General features: G+C 53.4%; 1 protein-coding gene across 1 annotated transcript in view; it reads left to right on the forward strand.

Annotated features, from left to right (window-relative positions):
- The window catches only part of GRIK3 (glutamate ionotropic receptor kainate type subunit 3), a 213,568-nt gene that overhangs the window by 131,163 nt on the left and 64,732 nt on the right, over positions 1-17,673 (forward strand). The window contains exons 3-4 of the mRNA XM_028113913.1: positions 8,521-8,778; positions 15,575-15,756. Coding sequence (XP_027969714.1) covers positions 8,521-8,778; positions 15,575-15,756 — 440 coding nt within the window. The remainder of the gene's footprint in view (positions 1-8,520; positions 8,779-15,574; positions 15,757-17,673) is intronic.

Here is a 17,673-nt window from a genome sequence, read left to right on the forward strand (position 1 = left end):
AAGGGCCTCACCTACAGGCACTTTCTCCACTGCTGGCCCCTGTCTCATCTGCCCTGCTCCTTCATGCCTTGTAAGCTAAAGGGCACAGGGTTCCTGACCTTGAGCACAATACCCCTGACACTTTTGATACCCCTGCCCTGAGTCTCAGAGCCGGCCTGCAGACAGACCAGAGAAACCCCACCCTGTTAGCCTCGGAGAGTGGTCCTTTGCCCATCACCCTTCTCCTTGGACTGGCCTGCTGTCCTCCCTACCCGCGTCCTCCCAGCTCTCTCTCTGCATGCCTGTGGCCAACGCTGTACAGTTAGATATCCACCTCCCCACTGAGAGTCCCCTGCTGGCATCCTCTGCCTGGCCTCGTCCAGCTAGAAAGTGACTGAACTCAACCAAAAATGCTCAGTGAAAAGGTGAGGACACAGAACAAACGCCTGGAATCAGAACAGAGGTTTACGTGGGCATGATGACCCCAAAGGGCTAGGCTGGGTATTCTGTCCATTTTTTCTAAAAGTCACTAAAATAATATGACAACTCTTTAGTAGCACACTTGCGAGTCAGCGCGGGGACCTTCCCCAGCCAGCAGTGAGCCCCGGGCAGAACTCCAGAGTCTTCTGAGGCACTTTCTCTAGCGGGAACTTAGAGTTCCACGCGATGTGGAACTGCCAGGTAGTGGGTGAGTAGACCTGAGGCAGAAATACCCAGCTCTGGAAGTCCAGCCAGACTGGGCCGCGTGACCAAAGCCACGCCCCCTCATCCCCCACCACCTGACTTGTTTGCTTAAAACCCCAGCTGCTGTGTCCTGCTATTCTTTTCCCAAATCATCAGAGCCCATGGGGGCCTGTCCAGTCTAGCCCAGATGTGACCTTCTAGCCACACCTGTGCCATTTGCTCCCCTGGCTTCTGGGCTCTAGCCCCACCTGCCATCCTCCAGATGCCACGCTTCCTCCCACCTCCGGGCTTTTGCACCTGCTCTTCTCTTTGATGCCCCTTCCCTGTCCCACCTCTGCGTTGCCATTTGTCTAGGTCCTCAGGGGAGCCCTCCCCAAGTCCCCAGATGAAGGTCAAGTCTTCACCTCATAAATCTCTGGACTTCTCCTTCACAACCATGATCCATGGGTGTGTGTGTGTGTGTGTGTGTGTGTTTATGTGATTATTGTCCACATCTTCTGCTAGATTACACGTCTTTTTGCCTCTTCACTGCTGTCCTAAAGAACCATTGTTCCGACTGCCGGTGTCATACATACACTGCTCTGCCTGTTTCTGAACTTCACATAAAGAGAATACCAGTGCGTACATTTTGGCTTTGTGTGGAATATACCCGTGAGATTCATCTATGTTGTTGGATATAACAGGAATCTATTCATTGTTGTGTAGTGGTCTGTTATATGAATACACTACAATTTTTAAAACTCAAACGTATTGTTGGACATTCAGGTCGTTTCCATTTGGGCCCAGAGAGTAAAGCTGTTACGAACATTCCTGTAGATATCTTTTGGTGCACAAACGTGCATGGTTTTTTGGTGGGTAGACACACATGAGTGGAAGTATGAGGTCACGGGATGTCATATGTTCAGCCAGATGGCTTTCCAGAGTCCTGGCACCAGCCCTCTTGGGCGGTGCACAGCAGTGGGAATCCCTCCACAGCATCATGACCACTTGATAAAGTCTGTTTTGTTTCTGGTGGCTCGTGTGGTGGATATCTCATTGCGGTTTTACTTTGTATTTCCCTGGTGACCAGAGGTCTTGAACATCTTTTCATTTGCTCATAGATCGTTCAGATCTTCTCTTTCCTTGAGTGGTTTTTGAGCCTTTCAACCACCTTTAAAATGGAGCTGCTTGTCATTTTCGTATTGACTTGTAGGAGTCTTTTATATATGGTGGGTAGGAGTCCTTAGTGGGACTTCCACATTGCTTATATCTGCTGCAAATGAGCTTGCCTTTTCCCTGTCTTAGCAACATCTTTTGAGAAACAAAGTTCTTAACTTAAAGAAGTCTGATTTGTCAATATTTTCCATATGGTTAATGGCTCTGTGTTCTATTTTTACCTATCCTCATGTCATGGAGATTTTCTCCTACGTTCTAGAAGCTCTGTTGTTTTTTTCTTTCGTGGTTAGCTCTATGATCTGTCTTACAGTGATTTTCTCTGTATAGTGGGAGGTAGGGGTTGAGGTCTATTTTTTTCTGCAGCGTTGGTGAGAGTGAAAACCGGTTGAACTTCTCAGGGGAGTTTGGAAGTGTCCACTAAAGCTAAACGTATGCCTGTAAGAGAGTTCCTGTCCACCTTATTGATAACAGCCAAATGTTACGGGAAATAAATTAAAGGTCCATCGACAGGGGAATGGATAGATTGGGGTATAGTTATACAGTGGAATTTGAGTTAACAATAAAAAAAAAAGAAAAAATTCTTCCTGCACAAAACATGGATGAGCCTTGCAGGCATAATGTTGAGTGAATGAACAGTGGTCGCGTCTGGGAGAGGGAGGAGTTTGCAGCAGATATTAACTGGAAAGGGGAAGAGATAACCTTCTTAAGTGTTGGGAATGTTTTATATTTTGATCCAAGTAGTAGTTACATGGATGCAGTTATATGTAAAATTTCATAGAAGTCGGTGCTTAAAATTGATGCCTTTTACTATATTGTGTTACACCTCAATAAAAAAAGTTTAAGAGGCTCCTCTCTGCCATCACTTTCCCTTAATGTCCCTCCGATAGATACCATACCCAAGACAGACCCCTGCTGTGGTTAGAACCACCGCTGTCTGATCCCGGAGTCATTTCTGTGGTTGGATCGTGCTCCCCCTTAGGTACGCTCCATCCCTTCGGGGAATCCCTTGTTCCCATGGTCTTTATGTTTTCTTTTGATCTTTGGTTTTTGAAAATGTATTCCTCTGAAGCATTATTAGGACTCTTCCGGGGGATGACCTTGGGGTTCGTTCTAATTAACCCAATGAGAATGATCAATTCTGCCATCACAGCCGGATCCAGCCACCTTGGGCCATGGTGGGGGGGGGGGAGCGGGCGCTGCGCACGGAGCCCGGCATGACATGCCCCGCCAGCTCCGTGCAAATTAGGCCTTCCCTCCACAGGAGGCCCAAGAGGCCTTTCCCCATTAAAAAGGACTTTCACTTATTGTCTTTATTTTTAAATGTTTTGTGGAAAATTAAAAGATGAGTGACTGCCAAACAGTGCCTGAGCCAGCAACCCAGAGAGCGCCTGTGTTTTCTTCCAAGCCTGACCGGAGTGGGCCTGGAATCGACCCAGCACTCCCCAAGCTCCTCTGCCTTCACTTATTCTCTGGGCTGCTCAGTTCCTTTTAAGACACAAATTGATTGGGATAATTTTTGCTCTAACTACAATTGCCATGGAAAGGGGGTGAGGGGGGCTGCCTTCAGGCTGTGGACTCCTGCAATGGCTGTGAACCACTGAGTTACTGTAAAATGACCAGAAAATGGATTCCAGATTGAAGCTACAAATAATGTAATTACTGCAGTGTGTGCTCAGGGCTACCAGAGCAAGAGTTGGCTGCTGCCCTGGAAACATCTGGAGATAAAGCTGCAGCTGCTCCTGCCTCTGTAACCCCCGCCCCGGTCCCTCGGGGGCAGCGGCACTCTTCCAGCCTGGGAGATCCTCAGAAGGTGACAGGAGCACAGAAGGGACAGAGAAAGGGATGAAGAGAGAGGCCAAAGAGAAGAAATGGGTGGCGGGCAGAACGGATGCTTCCTGTGCCCCGGCCGTGAGATGTAATGACTGCATGAACCGCAGTATGGCCATCATCCCCCTGTTACCACTGCCAACGCCAGTGCACCATGCCCACAATTACTATCATCACCCCCACTCTTCACATCATGCTCACTCCCATCATGGTCACTACGGTCATCGTCACCGCCAGATGGCCACAGCTTCATCATCACCAGTCTCAGTGCCAACATCATTGCCATCATTCCTACCACCATCACCACGGTCATGACACTGACATCTTCATCATCACCAATCTCATTGGTGCCATCAAAACTGTTATCACCTCCATTCACGCCCTTACCAATGTCACCACCCCTATGATTATCATCCCCCTTATCTTCATCACTGTCATAGTGCTGGGATCTTCATCATCCCCAGCCTCATCAACACCAACATCATCACCACAGTTACTGTCATCACCATCAAACGGCTATCACCTCCTCTCTCATCAATGCTTATATCGCCATCATTATTCCCACCATCATCACCACCATGACTGTCATGGCATTGACATTTTTATCATCATCAGTCCCGTCCTCATCCCATCATTATGCCACAATATCAACATTATCATCAGTTCCACCTTCGTCCATGCCACGGCCATGATCATCAACAGTACGGTCTTGGTCTTTGCCTTCACAGCCATCACTGTGGTTACCTTTATCATTGTCTTCACAACTGATGTCAAAATCAAAATTGCCTCCTTCAAGATTGCTCTTACAATCCTCTGCAGAATCATAACTTGTGGTTGGCCCACTCTGCCTTGCCTCAGCCAAACCAGATACCTAGACCTTGGGCCCGGACAGGGGACCATGATCTAAGAGGTTGGGATGGGTGAGGGTGTAGGAAGTAGTTGCCTGCCTGCTTCCAGGCAAATATCAAAGGGAAAATCCAAAAGGCAGATTCTTGGAGGTGGTAGTGGAGGGAATGAAACATACTGGTCATTTGACCAAGTTATCAGTCAGAGGGTCCTAGAGGCAAAAGGAAAAAGGTAGAGATAGGAGGCATAGGATGGAAACCAAGGACATCATAGGACAGTTAGAAGGTTCAAAACAGGGTTGGGAGACAGAGCCTGAGAGAAACTTACAGATTTTAGAGAGTGCCCACAGCTTGAGGGGAGTGGGAGCGACCAGGCCTAGACAGCTGTCACTCACTGTCACTATCTCTTTTGTGTGTATCCAGCCTCCATGGCTAAAAGTGACTCACATATGGTCTCTTCCTTTCGGAGCACCTGCTCTTAGGGGGATGAAGTGGCCAGAAAGACACTTAACACACCCAGGATGCAGAGGAGCAGCATGAACGAGCAGTGAGTGGACAGGTCAGAGGGAATGGCCTCCTTGGGGCGAGGGCCCTAAAAAGAGAACTTCCCCAAATGGGACAATTTATCAACAAACCCAGTGTTCTATTTTGGAAGCATTTATTATCGCTGGGGTTGATCCCACACCGAGGGCTTCTCCAGGCTTGTTGACTGTGGGGTGACAAGAGCAGGGACAGCAGCACTTCCCTGACTGTAGAAGCACCAGGGAGGTGCTACTGCCTCACTGTGCATCTTCTCCTGCACCTGACATCGGCCACGAGGAGTCCCGGTCACCCAGGAAATGCCCCCTGTGTTGGCCCTGCTGCTTCCCATCCACAGCTGCCCTGTCCCATGTTCCAGGTGGTTCCAGCAGACTCCTGACAACAACTAGCTCCCCCACCCCACCCCAGAGTGCTGTATCTTTCACCCAGGCCACAAATGGCATTCTCTCGTGTTCTTGAGGGAAGTACAAAGTTCAGGGACAACACTGTCTATAATTCCTCCTTGTCCCAGGAGGCAGTAAGGGAGGAGAGGGTGGATGTCCATGAAGAAGAGAAAATACCCTGAAGACCACCCATTCTGATCAACTGAAAACCACCCTACATCTCTGGATCCATTGGTACCACTGTTGGCCCAAGCAAGAGGGCCCCTTTCCCTGGGTCTGTGCTTTATGGGGGCTGCCCTTGCCCTCCTCTGGTCAGTGTCTCCTCCCAGGACAAAGGGTCAGTGGGACTAAGGGCACTTGCCTAGCAGAAGCCTGTGCCCTGCCCTTCTAGTCTTTGCTCCAAGTATCTAGAACCCTGAATTTCCTACCCAGTTGGCCCTTAGCCCACCTCCAGGCCTGCATGAGCCTCTTCCCTGCACTGTTCTCCAGAGGGAGAGCCAGACTGCCAGGGTCACACTCCTAGACCCTTTCCAGGGGTGAGCAAAGGGCAGCTGTTTGCAGGGGTGTGGACAGAGCTCGGACATAGGGGTGGGGTATCCACATGGAGAGTGCAGTCCTCCTTATGGTTCAGGGCAGAGCCAGCAGTAAAAGAGAGGGGGCAAGGTGGGAGCTGGTACCACCCCTCCCCACATCTCTGGGCATGGGAAGTCTCCATGCCCACCTGATTTTCCAGTTGTTAGGAAAGGTATTTGTCAGGGTAGGAGGAAAGGGTGCGTTTTATCTAACAGTTTGTTAGCTTGACTTACAACATTTGATAATGAGCCACATAGTATGTGGGCCTCCATTTATACTCTGGTCTGGGGCCCTGCAAATCTTAAGAGTGGCCTGAGCCCAGTAGGTCATTCCCAGAGGCCGTTGGGGCAGCCAGGACATGTCTGAATCCACTGCCCATCGATGCTTAGGGACTGTGTCTTGCCTCCTCCTACACGCACCATAGGTTCCGAAGTGTGCACGTAGCATCATTCTTGTGGCCGCAGGCTGGTGAGTTTGCTGACACTTTATTGATAGATCGGTTAGGGCTTCTCTGGCTGCAAGTGACAAAACACCAAAGCCTAAGTGACTTGAGCAAAAAGAGAACGTTTCGGTTCATGTACCCAAGGTCCAAGGTTGTATCTTATTTCTTCCTCTCCTTTGGCTCTGCTCACCTGCATAGTGACTCCGTTCCCGGACAAGCACTGCACTTTGTTTGTGAGCACAGGGTGGCTACCACACCTCCAGATCGTCTCTCCCCCAACGTCTCCTTGCAGAGGGAGAGTGCTACCTTCGCAGTGTGAGGTTTCGTGGCATCCCATTGGCTCTGACTGGTCACATAACCACCCTCCAACCCAGTGACTGGGGCCTGACAGAGGCCAGTGTCTAAAGCACGTGCTCTAGCCCTCATGGCCTGGGGGTGGAAAAGACAGGAGCCCGAAGGAAAATCAGAGACAGTTGCCAGAAGAAAGGGCGAGAGCTCCTGGGGAGCCTTTCCCTTGACTGCCCCTGAAAGGTCCCACTTTAAGGATCTTTCAGGCACAATCCTTACGTGAGCCTGTGGCTGTCCTTTGAGACTCAGCTGCTCTGGGGCTGCTCGTTCAAAGCTCTGCTGTGCCCACCGGTGTTTGCCCTCCCCAGAAGCATCTGCCCCTGCTTGAGCCCCTGGGCCTCCCATAAGAATGCAAACTGTTTGAAGGCAGGGAGTCAGTCCTCATTCAGTCAGCAGAGGCTCAGACCAAGTACTGCTTTAAGCACGTTTAGGTACTATTCGGGTACTGTTTATTGTTGATACAGCCGTAAGCAACATAGATCAAGCCCTTGCTGCCTTGAACTTGCATTCTAGTGGGAGGAGAAAGTCAACAAATGAACAAGACTTCTGGTGGTCATTTAATAAATAAAGAAAAAAAGCAAGGTTTGGGGTTTCGGGGGTCTGGCTGGAGAGGGATTCTTATTACGGGTTGGGCAAGGGATGCTTCTTTAGGAGGACCACGTGGATGCAGAGACCTGAGGAAAGGGAGGGAGGGAGTCATGCAGCTACCTGAGCAAAGAGCACATCAGCTAGAAGGGACAGCAAGTGCAAAGGCCCTGAGGCAGTAGTGTGCTTAGCGTGTTTGAGGAGCATCATGGAAACCAGTGGGGCTTGAGTGCTGTGAGGAAGGGAGAGAAGGATGGGAGATGAAGTCAGGAAAGTGGTGGTGGTGATGGAGACAGGAGTGGGACAGGGGTGGGGAGGAACTGCAGTGAGCAGGGCCTCATCTGTCACCGTAAGGGCTTTGGCTTTTAGACCGAGTAAAACTGGAGCCTTTGGAGCAAAGGAGTGATGTCACCAGCTGAGGTTGGGAGAGGTAAAAAGTAGGGAGGGTCCCTGAGGAAGCTGGGGCCGGCGAGGACGCTCCTGCAGTAATGCAAGCAGAGGAGGATGGTGGCAGTGGCGAGAAGTTCTGATTCTGGCACATTCCAAAGGTGACGCAGCAGGATTGGGAAGTGGAATAGGAGAGAATGAGAGGAGTCGAGGGGAAGCCAGGGTTCGGGACCTAAGCCCTGGGATGGTGGAGCTGGTTTACTGAGGAGGGGAGGCTGGAGGAGGAGAGGGGGTTGTGTTTGGGCCACGTTCGGTCTGAGATGCATCTTGGGCATGCATGTGGTGGTGTCCATCGAGAGGGGAGATGAGCACCTTGAACTTTGGGGAACAGGGTGCGGCTGGAGGTTTCACAGTCGCCACGGGGGAGGTGTTTCATCCTACCTGTTTCTCAGCCTTACCCCCCACCCCCACCGCCCAGAACAGGGTTGGGTCCAGAACTGGGGGTGCTCAGCACAGTGATGACAGCATCAAAAGTAATCCCCATCTCTGTTTCACGGGCAGTGCTGAGGGTCTTATACGCGTGATCTCGCTCGACCTTCCTATGATCCGTGATGTGGGGCGGTTGCAACCCTGGCTTCTAGAGGAGGAAGCCGAGATTCCGAAGGGGCCTCATTCGTCTGCCCTCAGAAGGTTCCAGTTGCTGTTTGCCCCCGCCTGCCTGACGAGGCCCAGCACTGACCCCCGCACCTCCCCTCCCCCCCCCCCGTTGCAGCCTGTGACCAGCTGGCCCTGGGCGTGGTGGCGATCTTCGGGCCGTCACAGGGCTCCTGCACCAATGCCGTCCAGTCCATCTGCAATGCCCTGGAGGTGCCCCACATCCAGCTGCGCTGGAAACACCACCCACTGGACAACAAGGACACCTTCTATGTGAACCTCTACCCTGACTACGCCTCCCTCAGTCACGCCATCCTCGACCTGGTCCAGTACCTCAAGTGGCGATCGGCCACCGTGGTCTATGACGACAGTACAGGTGGGTAGCCAGGCCTGGCTGGGCTGAGGGCAGGGGGTGAGGGAGGTAGAGCCCCAGGATGTGCTCGCCCAACTCAGCTGCCCCTGGGGGAGGGTGCACACTCACACCTGAGACTAGCAGGTCCCCCGGACCCTCGCCCCTGCACCCCCTCGCAGCCCTGGGCACGCCAGCCACTCACCTCTCGCTCAGCCTCAGGCTCACCTCACACCTTCCCCACACTCCCACCTCCACCCCCCTGTAGCATGCTCATGTCTGCACTCAGCAACCCCCCAGCCCCTGCACTCACCCCTGCACAGCCGTGCCCACACCTGCCCCACTCCCTCAGACTCACATTCCCGTCTGCAGCAAGCGTGGGCAGCTCTGAGCCGGCTACGGGCGCAGGCTCTGGACACATGGGCTGGGGACTGTGCTGGCTATGACACTTACTAGCTGAATAGCACAGAGCTGTTTCCCTTCTTCCTCTTTCTTTCAAAAGACTCAAGTCCCAAGACATTTCTTAGCCTGGCCTCTTAAGAGAGAGTGACCTTGGCAAGTCTCTTAACCCATCTGGCCCTTCTCTGCCCACGTGTCAAGTCAAGATCTATAGCATCCAGCCTGGAAAGAGCCCTTCAGCTCTCTGCAGCCTGTGATTCTATGTCAGCTCTTGATTACCTCCTAATGGGGAGTGGGAATCCTAGGGAGACAATCCCTCAGAAAAGTTGTCTATTTAACTTGAGATTCTACAAGCATCTATTGCGTTCCTGCTATGCCCACAGTACCAGACAGGAGATCGTGGCGGGCAGAGGCCCCCACCCCAGCTCAGTGCCCCCAGCATGAGGTGTCTGCCAGTGAGGGGCATGAGTACCCCGCTCCAGGTCGTGGTCAGCGTTTTGGCAGCCCTGTTAGATGATCTGTGTTAGGACACTGCTGGGGAGGACTGTGTGGTTTTGAGCCCGCTTCCTTGCCCAGACCATGAGCCCTGTGGGCCTCCAGGATTTAGAACAGGGCCTGGTACAACCTGGATGTTTTTAAACGCTTGTGGAACTGAATTGAATTGAATTGAATTAAAAATCGAGATGAAATAAATTGTAATTAAATATTGCAGGAAGAGAGTGCTGGGCACTGGTAAGGGAGTAGGAGGATGTGGCGATCCCCTCGTTTTTGGGGAGTGAATCCTAGCGTAGGGATGTGAGCAGGCACCCAGAGGTCACTGGTCATTCCAGGCCACCGGAGCTAAGGATCAAGTGCCGGGTACATACAGTCAGGGCCAAGGCACTCGGGAAGAGGAAGCCCTGCTGCGGGCTTGGCTAATCTGGGCTGACTGACAGAGGCAGAGAGACGTGAGCGGGGCCTCGAGGATGGACAGACAGAGCGAGCCTGAGGGCAGCACCGGCCGCGGGGACAGCGTGAGCAAAAACTGGGGAGGCGGGACTTGGCGTGGCGGCCTCCTCGAGAGCATGGCCTGGTGGGGGGAGAAGATTCAAGTTCGGAAGGTGGGAGGAAAAGGTCAGATGAACAGAGCGTATCAGGCTGCGTGAGGGCTCCGCTGTCTGGCTTCAGAGTTCACGCTTGATCTTGGAAGCAGCCAAGGCCCATGGAGTGTTGAGCAAAGAAGTGGAATAATGAAAGCTGAGTTGCCGAAGGTGGTGGTGACGGCATCGCGCAGGGAGAGGAGACACTCGGGGGCGGCTGCCTTGATGCAGGCAGGGACAGAGGAGGCTGGGATTTGAGGGGCTGCCTGGAAGAGAACTCGGGGCCAGGATGGAAGGGAAGAACTGGATGTGAGAGTGTGTAGCTGGACACAGAACAGTCAGAAGAGACTCTGGTGCGGACCATGGCTCCGCGGTCCTGGGGCCTCCGGACTGGAGGGGGTCGGGGCAGAGGCTTTGCAGAGGGTGCATGAGGCTGCTCAGAGCTGATGCTACCTTCTGGAGCTCCCTGCTCTCCAGTGCCTTCGCCCTAACCATACGAGCGAGTCCCTCGATTATTGGCTCGGGTGGCCTGGCATGCCCAGTCGCCTCTGGGTGGGCACGCACTCTCCCCCAGCATGATTAGCTTCTCAGAAGAGAGGGCATCCCGTCTTCATTTCTTCACCCTTACCATGCCCAGAGCACCCTTTCTTCCAGGATTTAATTAGAGTTTAATTCAACTTGATTTTCAATTCGGTTCAATTACATTTATAAACACAGGGGAGTCCGGGATGGAGCCAGTTTGGTCAAGAACACACTGGGTAGTGGGAATTCAGGGCTGGAGTCAGCCAAATAGTGAGATGACTTTGATGAGGACTGGTGGGTGGTCAGAGGTGTACTCCCAGAAGCAGGCTAGTTCAAAGGGACAACTAGTGAGTCCTCAAACCTCCCCCCCCCCCGAGTGGGAAGCACTTCATAGTGGGCTTCAGGGGCTGCGTGCATTTGGATGTGCTGGCTGGGGTCAAAGACAACCCAGTTCCCACTGACTCGAGCAATAGGCACTTCGTTCTCTGATGGGCAAGAAGGCTGGAGAAGGGCCTTTCCAGGGCTGGCTTAGCAGCTCAACAGAGGCCGGGGCACTGGGTCAGTACCCCTGCAGTTCTCCTGGTTTTCTCTCTCCCGGTCAGAATAGAGCTGCTACAGCTCCGAGCAGCCCATCCTCACATGCCGACACCCTAGGAAATAGAAGGAAAGAGGCAGGAGCCAAAGAGATTTTTCCTGATGTGACTCCTGCCTCTTAGCAAGGAGGAAAATTTGTCTAGAAACCTTCCAGCAGACCGTCCTGGACAGCAAACTGAGTCCGTGCCTACTACCCCAAGCATAGTCAGATAGGAAAGGGAGCGCCCCTGACTGGCTCTTAACCAATCACCAGTCAGCTCTGGGGACTGGCACCAGGCCACTCGAACAAAATCATGGTTCTCTTAGCACATTAGAAGGGGGCACACCGGTCTCTATAATACTTCTGCGTTGATGCTGTGTCACCGGCCACCCCCCAAAACTTAGTGGCTTCAAATCCTACGCATATGTTTAGCTCACAAGTCTGTGGGCTTCACTGATTGGCTGAGCTTGGCCAGGCGGTGGTTCTGGTCTCAGCTGGATCGCTCACCTGCCCGGGGGTCATTTGACGGTTGGTGGAGATGACTGGCACCAGCAGGCTAGCCCAGGCACGTTGTCGTGACAATGGCAGAGGTGCAGAAGAAGAGACCCAGGGTGCACTTCCGTTTCCACTGTCTAATTGTGACACACCTGCTGATGCACCATTGGCCAACACAGGTTACGTGCTGGAGCCCAGTGTCCTGAGTGGGGCAGGTCACCTGCCCACAGCTGGAGGTCACTGCGAAGTTACATAGCAAAGGGTGAGCTACGGGGTGGGGCGAAGAATTCAGGTCATCCCTGCAATCGACTGCAGAGAGAACTCTTTTTAAGTGTTCTTGGGATCCCACAGGCAAGGGTGACCGCATGAGGACACGGAGGGGTCAGTGCCATTGAGAGTTGTTACAGTGCCCTAGAATCAGGAGGGGCCACAGCCTCATGGAGAAGCACCAGGGTTAGTCACGAGACAGGAGCCCGAGGAAAGCATGGGCAAGAGCTTTTTTTGTACTAGAGCCTTCAGTTACTTCATGACCATAAAACGGCCCAGATGAGGGTAGGTGGGATTTGTTAGGTGGGGCTGTCCTCTGTGGGGCAGGAAGCAAATCACAGATGTTGCGGTTTGATTGGAGGTTTGGTTGGAGGGCTTATACTATGATTTTGTGTATCCACCAAAACACAGGAATAATAGGAACGTAAACAACTTGGGCCATTAGTTTGGCACATGATTTCAGGATGCCGGATCATCAGTTAGAGAATGTTGCAAAGGATTATATTTTAGGAACCAGCAGTGTTTGCCCTGTGACCTTTGACAAGTGGTCACCTTCGTAACCTAATCTGCACACAAAGGCCAACTCATGTCAAGAGTGAAAGGAAAGGTCTTAGAAAAAGCTGAGATGGAGAAAAGGGTTGCAGCCTAAGAGCCAGCAGGTTGGGTCTCGAATCTTGATCCCACAGCTAGCGTGCCGCCGAACCTTGAGGTGGTCACTTAACCTCTGTGGGCCTCAGTTTCTTTGTCCGTACATTGGAACAAAAGCCCCTAGTCTACATGCCTTCTAGGACAGGGAGATTTTAAATAGGGTGATGAATGCAGAAGTGCTTTGTAAGTGAAAAGCGTGATTCTAAAAACCATGATTCACTGCAGATATTTTGAGAGAGATTGATTAGGGAAGCAGCCAGGAAGGAAGGCTCATTTCGGGCAAGCCAAGAGCCTTGTCCTCTGCTGGGGTGGGCTGAGACGAGCCTCTGGTCTCCTTTGGGAGTACACTGATGAGGAGGAGGTCTGACATTTCCTGCTGGAAAATGTGGGTCACTGTGTATTACACGGGGCAATGCACTTGGCTGACAAGAAGACTCATAGCCTTGTGCTCCAGTGTGCAGGCTGTCCCCCTGTCCTCACGTCCTGGATCCCAAAGCTCACGTGCCTGCTGATGCCACACAAGACTCTGAACACTGAGCAAGTGGGAGCAAAGTGAAGGCGGGGAGCCTCCCAGGCTAACAAGTGTGAGTGGGCAGCATCACTCAGCCCAACTAAGAATTTCTGGGGTGAGTTGGGGATGGAGGGTAAGGCTGGTGTGTGTTCCAGAAGAAGTTGTGGCCCTTCTCTCCCCTGCGCTGGTCAGCTGATGGCCCCTTCCTCCTCCCTGTCAAGTCTGGTATGGGGAAGCACTGCGGCCCCTGTTAGATCCAGACCACTCCCGGACTCCAGAGCCCTTTGCCAGCCCATACACCTGGGTCTGAGACCTTCCAGGGGGCTGGGGGATCCTGATGCCGGTGGCCATGGCAAAGCCTGTTTGGGAGCTCCTTGGGAGGCTTAGGTCACAGGGATATATCTCTGTCCTCCTCAGCAGAGGGGAATGATGTACACCAGATGGCTTTCCTGATGTCCAGCCCCCCAGAATGGGAAGGAGAAGTCGAACAGATCCAGGCATTTGTATTAGAAATGGCTTTGGAAGCCCAGAGGCTCTGTTGGAAGGCACTCAAAGTAGGCGGTCTGTGTGGGGGGACTTTGTCCAGATAGGGGACACGACAGTAGTTGATTGCAAGCTTTGATCCAGAGCAAACTGCCTTAACCAAAAAAGGGGGGCGGGAGAGTGGATTTGATTGGCTGCCTTTACTGGCAAGTTTAAGAGTCATTTTAGCTTCAGGTACTGTTTGATCCAGAGGCTCAAATGGGTATCATTCGGACTGATTTGTCCTGACTTCTGCCGTGTTGGAATCCTTCTCTGGTTCTAGGTGGTGATGCCTAGATTTGCTCCCTCCCTATTTGGAGGTAAGTGGAAAAGGGTGTATCTCTTACCCGATGCTCTGGCACCATTTTTGGAAGTCATCTTATAGGACCAACTGGCGTCACCTACCCAGCTCTGAGCCTATCCCTATGCCTAGAGGAATGTGGGTGCTGATTGGCCAGGCTGGGGCCACATGCTGTGCCCCGAGAGCTGGGGATGGACCCCTCCCAAGTCACACGGTTTGAGTATGGGGGAGGAGTTTCTCCCCAAAGGAGAAGCAGAGTGCTCTTTGTGGGGCAATGGAGCATGGCTGAGTGGACAGTGTAGTGAGGACACAGACCCTGAGCCCTGAGTGTGGGTGGGCAGCCCAGGGGGACCCTGGCCCCTGCTGGCTCAGCCCCTCCCTGAGTGGGGAGGGGTATCGAGGGCAGCAAGCAGTCTTGCTCCCAGGCTAAACAGAGGGGACTCAGCAAGAATGGACCTTGAAATAGCGACGGAAATGAACTTAATTAGACCTAAGTAAGCCATTTGTCTCCAGGAAGTGACATTCAGTTTTCCCTGGAAGTCCCCAGATTAAGTGGTTTTGCAAAATGCCAAGGTGGAGGATGGATTTTTCAGTGTGGGGAGAAAAAAAAACAGTAAGTCATTTCAATTATGGAGATTTGTGTTGTGCATCACCTAAGTGCCAGGCCCCGTGCTAGGGGCTGTGGGGATCCAGCCCATGAGGTTAAGGAGCCCATGGCGGGACGAGGGAGTGAGACAAGGCCAGAGGAGGCTAGTGCTGAGGGAGGAGGCCACTCTAGGTGGGGGGAGGGGTGTCTTGTTTAGACAGAGCAGTAGGGGTAGGCTTCATGGAGGAGGTGGTTGCCCGGAGCCTGGAAAAATCAGTCAGGTTTACTGAGGCAACCTGCCCTTGGGTTGGAGGCACAGTTCCACTTTGTCTTACACGGTCCAGCAGTTGGTACAGCTGAGCCTCGGAGCCTTCACTTGTGCCCACATCCTGGAGGCAGGTGCCCTGCTTCCCAATGTCACAGGTGGGGTGATGAAGAGGGGTGCCCTCTGGTTTGGGCTCCATAAATCTGTAAATGCGTTCTAGTGTAGAGGGGAGTGCGTAGGTGTGTGGTCAGTGGGAATTTGCTGTCTGTGCCTACTGTTGAATCTGTATGTGTGTATATGTGTCTTTGCGTGCACAGGCCTTGGTTTACATGTGGAACGAAGCCCAGGCTTGTGTCCGCATCAGCATGCATGCCCCTATAAATATGTGTTTGTATGGGCATACAAATCCATGGGTGGTTGCAGGTGTGTACAGCCTGGTGCACACGGCTGTACCCGAGCGTCCTGGCGCCCGTGTCTGGACCCACGTGGCTGTGTCCACGCACCTGCACAGAGCTCCATGGGCCATGCATCTGTGTCTGTGGGTGCACGCAGACCTGCGGCCACAGGCCTATGTGCACACCCGAGCCCGTGGAGGCCGACAGCTGTATTTACCTGTGTGCACACGTGTGTCTCTTGTACCCCGGGGCCTCCCAGGGCTCATCCGACTGCAGGAGCTCATCATGGCCCCGTCGAGGTACAACATCCGCCTAAAGATCCGACAGCTCCCCCTTGACTCCGACGACTCACGCCCCCTGCTCAAAGAGATGAAGCGGGGCCGGGAATTCCGCATCATCTTCGACTGTAGCCACACCATGGCCGCCCAGATCCTCAAGCAGGTGCGTGAGTGGTGGCCAGCCCAGGGGATGGGGCGATGGAAGGGATGGGCGGGATCTGCCTGCCCTCTCCCCCTGCCCCGCACCCATGGCCAGGAGGTGGCCAGAGCTCAGGTGGAACCCAGCTCTGCTTCGGTCTGGCTGTTTCGGCACCCCGCAGAATGGACCCAGTGTGGTCTTCAAGGTCTGAGCCAGCGCGAGGGTGGGGTGATGCCCGGACTGAGCGGAGCCTGGCGCCGGGAGGCTGTTGCATCAGTGCTGAGGCTGTGGGTGGGAGGCAGGGGCTGCCGAGAGGGGCCCGAAGCCGCACAGGACAGAACATTGCGGGAAGTGCTGGGAGGCCTCGGGGTGGCAGGAACAGGCTCAGGGGGGCCTCACTGCCTCTCCGGTGATGCGTTCCCCATAGCCCGCAGCACTTGCTGTTACTCTCCGACTACTAGGAGGTTTATTGAAGTTCCCCACACCATCTGCTCGACTCTGCAGCGACTGTGGGGGAGGGAAATGCCTCTCGGTCCTGGATGGGCCTCTGTTCCTTTCCAAACACAGCCCAGTGTGGCATGCTAGGGACAAGAGCCGTCTCTGCCAGCTACCTAAGAAATAAACAGCAAAATCGCCCACAACCTCCGTGGAGGGTGCCACAGCTGAAACCCAAACCATTCACATTTGAGCCAGTGCTTTGTGTAAAAGGCAATTATATGGTCCCAGAAAGCATCCCTGGTGATTGAACGAGGCCTTCTGTGGAGCTCTAAGTCATGGCCTTGCAAGATGCAGGTGGTGGGGAGGAGACACAGGCAGTGCAGGGGGCTAGATGCCGAGCCGGGATAGGAGTGTTCAAGTCCCGGGGGGGCTAGGGAGTTCCCAAGTCCCACCCCCCAGTCAGGCCCTGCAAGGGGTGCCCAGGCGGCCTGGGAGCCAGTGTCTTTCCCCAGGCTCCCTCATCCCCAGGAGGTTAAAGAGCTCGCTTGGGGTTTGACCCTCGCTTCTGCCCTTGGGTGTTGTGCGCCCAAGATCAAGGAGCCCCCGTGTCACCCCCTCCTCTGTAGCTGCAGCCAGTGATCCCTACCTTAGCCGGTGGCAGAGGATTCTGTTGAGATGAGGCAAGGAGAGAGTGTAGCCCAGTGTCCGGCACTGGGTGTGGGGCATCTGCGGTGTCACTGTGGAGGAGACTTACGCTCCCCAGAGACCCCTCACCCCTCCTCCCTCGGCGATGGCCAGCACTTAGTGCTTCCCTTTTCTTCCTGGCACGGGTAACAGAGTAACAGAGACGGCCACAACCCTGGCTGGTCACACTGAGGAGTGACCGTGTGCCAGGTACCTGAAACCCCTCACTTAGCGCCCCCCCAGGCAGGTGGCAATGGCTATCATGCCCAGTTTACAGGTGAGGAAACAGGCTCACAGGGAAAGGAAGGGGCCCGAGGTCATCCAGCCAGAAAGAGAGAATTTACTCCCACATCTGCCTGACTTGAAAACATACAGACTTAAAGCTGGAGACGGTATGCTCCACTGAACACCGAACTCCGGAAGGGTGATCGCGGCTGCTGACGGAGGCCTGGTCTGAGCCTCGAACTTGCTGATGTGGGCTGTGAATCTCTAAGAGGGCGAGAGAATGAACGGCGCTTTCCAAGTGTACCTGACCCTGGGATATTTTTCCTCCAGAGCACTTAGGGGCCCCGGCATTCTGAAGAACTCTGTAGAAAGTGCGTTATGGTCGTTAATATTATAGATTATAGGTTTCTAATAAAATACGTAAATGAAGGTAATGCAGGCTTCGTGATGATACACAGCATAATGTATCATCATAGTAATTACATAGTAATAATCGCATAGCAGCCTAGCGGCCTGCCTGGTGGTCAGCTGGACCAGGGAAGCTGGGATGTCTCCACCCTACAGGGAGGTTCAGCCCGAGCGAAGCCTCTCCTC

Source organism: Eumetopias jubatus, unplaced genomic scaffold (assembly GCF_037043125.1).
Source record: "Eumetopias jubatus isolate StellerSeaLion01/CBP00866 unplaced genomic scaffold, mEumJub1_p1.0 scaffold_4, whole genome shotgun sequence".
Classification (NCBI taxonomy): domain Eukaryota; kingdom Metazoa; phylum Chordata; class Mammalia; order Carnivora; family Otariidae; genus Eumetopias; species Eumetopias jubatus.